The sequence below is a fragment of the Galeopterus variegatus genome, unplaced genomic scaffold (assembly GCF_000696425.1).
Source record: "Galeopterus variegatus unplaced genomic scaffold, G_variegatus-3.0.2 Scaffold6205, whole genome shotgun sequence".
Taxonomy (NCBI): Eukaryota; Metazoa; Chordata; class Mammalia; order Dermoptera; family Cynocephalidae; genus Galeopterus; species Galeopterus variegatus.
Genome location: NW_007732316.1, coordinates 14,011 through 18,997, shown reverse-complemented (window position 1 = coordinate 18,997; position 4,987 = coordinate 14,011). Strand labels below are relative to the sequence as shown.

At 40.7% G+C, this 4,987-nt stretch overlaps 1 protein-coding gene across 1 annotated transcript in view; it reads left to right on the top strand.

The window, feature by feature from the left end:
• Nucleotides 1–4,987, top strand: part of LAMA1 (laminin, alpha 1) — a gene marked incomplete at its 3' end in the record, with an annotated part of 112,327 nt that overhangs the window by 93,816 nt on the left and 13,524 nt on the right. The window contains 5 exon segments of the mRNA XM_008590575.1: nt 1,155–1,162; nt 1,206–1,346; nt 2,411–2,544; nt 3,439–3,579; nt 4,533–4,654. Of these exon segments, the coding sequence (XP_008588797.1) occupies nt 1,155–1,162; nt 1,206–1,346; nt 2,411–2,544; nt 3,439–3,579; nt 4,533–4,654 (546 nt within the window).

The following is a 4,987-nucleotide window of genomic DNA, read 5'->3' as shown; positions in this document are numbered from 1 at the left end:
ATTTTCTTTGAGTTCTGCTTTTATTGAACATATTTCAAAATGTTGGCAGAGAGCTCTCCATATCTTTATGGGGTTTTATAATTATAGCCTAGATCTATAACCATTAGCCTAGATGGTGTAGAATGCACAAGTCTGAGTGTTAGCATCACCCTGTTTCACTGGTTGCACGTGGTGTTATTTCTTCATTTTACCAACTTGGTTTTAATAATCTAAGTACTCTTCACACTGTTTGTGCAATATGGGCCTCACCCTTGAGCAGTCTGAGAAGAGTTTGCATACACACAAATGCTGCATAAATCCACATTACTGAACACCTGGAGAAGAAGTTCAAACTGGAGAAAATGTTTTATAGCCACCCTTGGCACATGGCACTGGCTGCGCTCTAAGGAGAGGAGTTTCAAGGAGGTGATAAAACCTTGGAAAGAATGTGCAATCGTCATACTGCTGGAGACTTGGAGAGGATGAATGTCATAAGCCCTCTGGTCTTACCTTACCTCCCTGCGGCTTTCTAGGCAAGAAAAAGGAGTTCTGGCCTCTCTGTTTTTGCCTGTTCCTCACTATTGGAAAAGGGATGAGCTCTGGCATCCGTCTGTTTTAGTGATAGTCACTAAATCAATGTAAGCCCAAGGGTTGGTTCTACATGTTATGGTTAATTTAGACCTGGAATCTTTAGGGTTAATGTAAGATGTATACACAGATAATTACTACTCAGAGAAATAGGAGGGTACTTCAAAAAGCTCATGGAAAAATAGAATTAAAAGATAATATGAATCTTTCCATGAACTTTTTGAAGACCCCGTGTATGTGATAACAGCAATAATTGCTCTATTAATATTTGCTGAGTGAAAAAATATAAAAGCTCTCATTTATTTGCCAAATGATCATCAACTATCCTCTCTGTGTCAGATGGAAAGATCCTCAGGTCCTAGTCTTCAAGGAATTAAATCTCATGTGAATGAGAGACAGTTTCCTATAAATGCCATATTAAAAACTGACTGATTTTCCTATGTTTAAGCACTTTAACAAATAAAATCATTTTCATCACCATCTGATTTCTTACTTTACGAAACACAAAGCATTATGTATTATCAAGAGAGGAAACCTGCCTCATAGTGAAAATTCATTACGTAATAGCAGTTTTGAACTGCAGTGAGCTGCGAATGTGGGTCGCTAGATGACTGGAACATTTCCCCTCCCTCCTGCAGATTAAAGTCGCTGTGTCTGCACACAGAGATTGTATCCAGGCCTACCAGCCTCAGATTTCTTCTACTAACAACAACACCTTAACACTAAATGTTAAGACGTGTGAACCTGATAATCTCTTCTATCTCGGTAGCAGCACCAGTGTAAGTTATGGTCCTGTGGAATGCAACGATGACTCTTAGGAATGTATATATTTACTTAATTGACACTTTGGCTGATGGGGAAAAAAAGGGCTTTAGAAAAATCACTAAATTCTTTTTTTTTTTTTTTGGAGAGACCAGTAAGGGGATTGCAACCCTTGGCTTGGTGTCACCCGCACCGTGCCCAGCCAGTGAGTGCACCGGCCATCCCTATATAGGATCCGAACCTGCGGCCTCGGTGCTCTCAGTGCCACACTCTCCCAAGTAAGCCACTGGTTCGGCCCCAAAAAATCACTAAATTCTGCTGTAGGGACTAACCTTTGCTAAAATGGTAGCATTAGATTAAAAGTAAACAACCTGCAAACTTGAATGCCTATGAGGACTGAAATGACATTTCTGAACGATGGGTCCCCCTGCCATCTTAATAGCAAGTCGTGGAAATACAACACTGCGTGATGCCCTCTGTGACCCCTGCAGTGACTGAGTATCAGAATTGTAGAGTTTTACCCAGGCCCTTCCTGCCAACAAGATTCCAGATCACTGATGCCTTGGCTGTGCCAGTGGGATGGGTCAGAACCCTTGGGAGTGTTAGGGCAGAATTGTTAACAAGCACACATGGGATCTGATGTGTCTTCTTAAGAGACGAGACTAGAGTGCAGGCAAGCCCCTGAGTGGGATTCCATGGCTCCCATCTTGCAGAGAATATTTCACATCCATTTGTTGCCTCTGAGACTGGGCAGAAGGACAATTGCAGCGCCGTCTCCCATGCTCCCTGGGACGGCTGGTTTTCCTGGGGAACTGTAAGGGGGGCGTTGTGGAGGGCTGTGCCAGGCATGGACAGGAGGTGCCACTGTGCAGTCGTGGTCGCTGTCCCCAGTACTCTGAGTCGGGTTCCACCTCCAGGGAGGGAAGCGTTGAAAGACAAGAGAAGATAGCTTTTTGGTTTTGCTTTATTTTTTTCTTTTTAAGAATAGAGAAAAAGCTGTAAGAATTTGTTTTTTAAAGTGTTTTGGTGGTCATGCCAGCAGTCCAGTGGATAACCCCATCCCCACTCGTGCCCCACCCAGTCTGACTTCCTTGCTGTGGAGATGCAGCGAGGGAACGTGGCCTTCCTCTGGGAGACGGGCTCTGGGTCAGCATGGGTGCAGTTTCCTGACTTCCCCGCTGATGACAACCAATGGCACAGCATCCATGTATCCAGGTAGTGGAGAAGGTGCTCTTGGAATTATCTCTCTTAGTAAACTGTGTCTTACAAGTAATTACATGCTTGTGACATCATATAGGCTTTGAAACTTCTGGAAAGTCAGATTATAATCAAAGAATACTTGGTTTAGATTACAGAAATAAGAGCTTGGGTTTTTTTCTTATTACAGAAGAAATAAACTTTGTTATCAAAATTAACTATCAAAAGAAGAAAAAAAAGTTTAGATTACCTTTAGAATGTTACCGTTAGAAAGTCTAAATCTGAAGCAGCCAACCAGGTAAAATGCATAGTCCCCAGTAAAGAGGAGTATAACGTGGCGTGATAGAAATGCCACGAGGCGGGCAGTGCTATGCAGGCAGCGAGGTCACACGTGAGGAGGAGGACATTTCCTTAAAATTCAGATACAAGGCAAAATTCTTCCTTTTGAAGCTTCACTCAAGAGGCTTTTTTAAACAGCTTGAAGTATATTTTTCTTTTCACTTTTCAAGAGGCTTTTTTAAACAGCTTGAAGTATATTTTTCTTTTCACTTTTCTTTAATATTATGGTTTGTTATTGGTGGTGCACTGTTGGGAATTTTTTTCTTTGTTATTTGCAAAATAGGGTGATATTGAGTGCAATCGACTGTCTTCAAGTATAGTTTAGCACATGTTCTGTAAGTATTTTAAGCAAGAATGTAATGTGATGAAATTTATTTCAGAAGAAATATTCTACATGATTTGAGGAGAAATTTGGGGGCATGGCGGGCAAGACAAGAAACAGGGGACCCATTGGGGGGCTGTTATGGTGGACCTGAGAGAATCAGAGGGAGGCTGTGTATGGGACACAGGGGGATATGTGTGTGCCAACTTGAAATTCTGAAAGTTCCTTTTGCCATTTTTTGTGACCTTTAGGTTTGGAAACACTGGTTCGTTGAGTGTAAAGGAAATGAGCTCAACTCAAAAGCCACCAACAAAAACAAATAAATCTCCTGGAACAGCTGATGTTCTGTATATAAACAACTCAACCCTAATGTTTGTTGGAGGACAAATCAAGGTAACACTCTGAAAGTTTATCTGAACAGGACTGGCTGGTTTTACCTGTATATAAAATTAATATGCTTAAATTGTTGAATATATCCTGGTTAAATGAAGATTTTTCTGCTTTGTATGAGTCCATTTCTGTTGCTTATAACAAGATATATGGAACTGGATATTTTATAAAGAAAAATGAAATTTATTGCTTACAGTCCCTGAGGTTGGGAAGTCCAAAGTCCATCTGGCGGTGGTGACAGTGACCCAGGGGTCTTACATTGCAAGATGGTGGAAGCAGAGAGAGCAGAGAAAGAGAAAGACGGAACTTCTTCTCTCTTCTTTTAAAGCCCTCAGAACCACGCCCCTGACCACCATTTTTAATCCATTCACTACTGCAAGGCCCCACAATCCAATCACCTCTTCAAGGCTCCACCTTTCAATTACCATAATAGGATTTCCCACCCTCTTAACAGTCACAGTAGAAACCAAGTTCCTCATACATAAAACTTGGGGGACACAATTCAAGCTTCAGTGAGTTTGGGAGGAACGTGAGTCAATCCACTATATGCTTTTATTATTTTTCTTTATGTCAGCTCATCTGCAGAGCTGGGCTTGTTTTGTAGGGTAAAGGATCATGCTTAATCAGTAGTGTAAATGGAGCAGGAGCCAATGGTTCATTTTGTTATTTGGGTTTCTTTTCCAATGATGAAACAGGAAATTCAGTATTCCATATTAATTTCCATAAAGTTCTTTTATCTCTGTTGTAAGTCTACTGGCAGATTAATACTAATTAGTGTTTAGCACTCCATAAGTGGAAGAAAATCCAGTGATTACAAACTGACCATTTTTCTGAATGTTGTTCTCTCAAAATTTGGATCTCTTAGATTTAAACTTCCAAGGAGAAATTTCATGAACTTAGGGAACTTATTCCTTTACACCAAATCTACGTGAGTTGTGTTTGTTTGTTTACATTTGAAATCTCCTGCTGTGAATGTTACTCATTTTAAAGGCTGCATTGGAGAGGCCTTCTTGAATGGAAAATCCATTGGCCTGTGGAACTATATTGAAAGGGAGGGCAGGTGCCATGGCTGCTTTGGGAGGGAAGCCATCCCACGACTTAGCACACAGTATGTCATGCTGCTTACCTCTGAGACCTGCTTAAAGAATTCATGTGAACATCAAGGATGGACAGTGTTAGTGACATTGGTCATCAACATTGGATATGATGTAGATTATTTACTAACAGAAGCATGATATCATTTTTAACCCATAAAAAGAAGTGCTCTTTTTTCTGTGTCTTGTATGCTTTTATCGTGGATCATAAAATCTAGAAGCTTCAGACATCTGCTCAAACAACCTTCTGTCTCAAAGAGCCACAGTTAAGTCTTACTTAAATCACTGTACATTTTTATTTTGAAAATACCTCCAA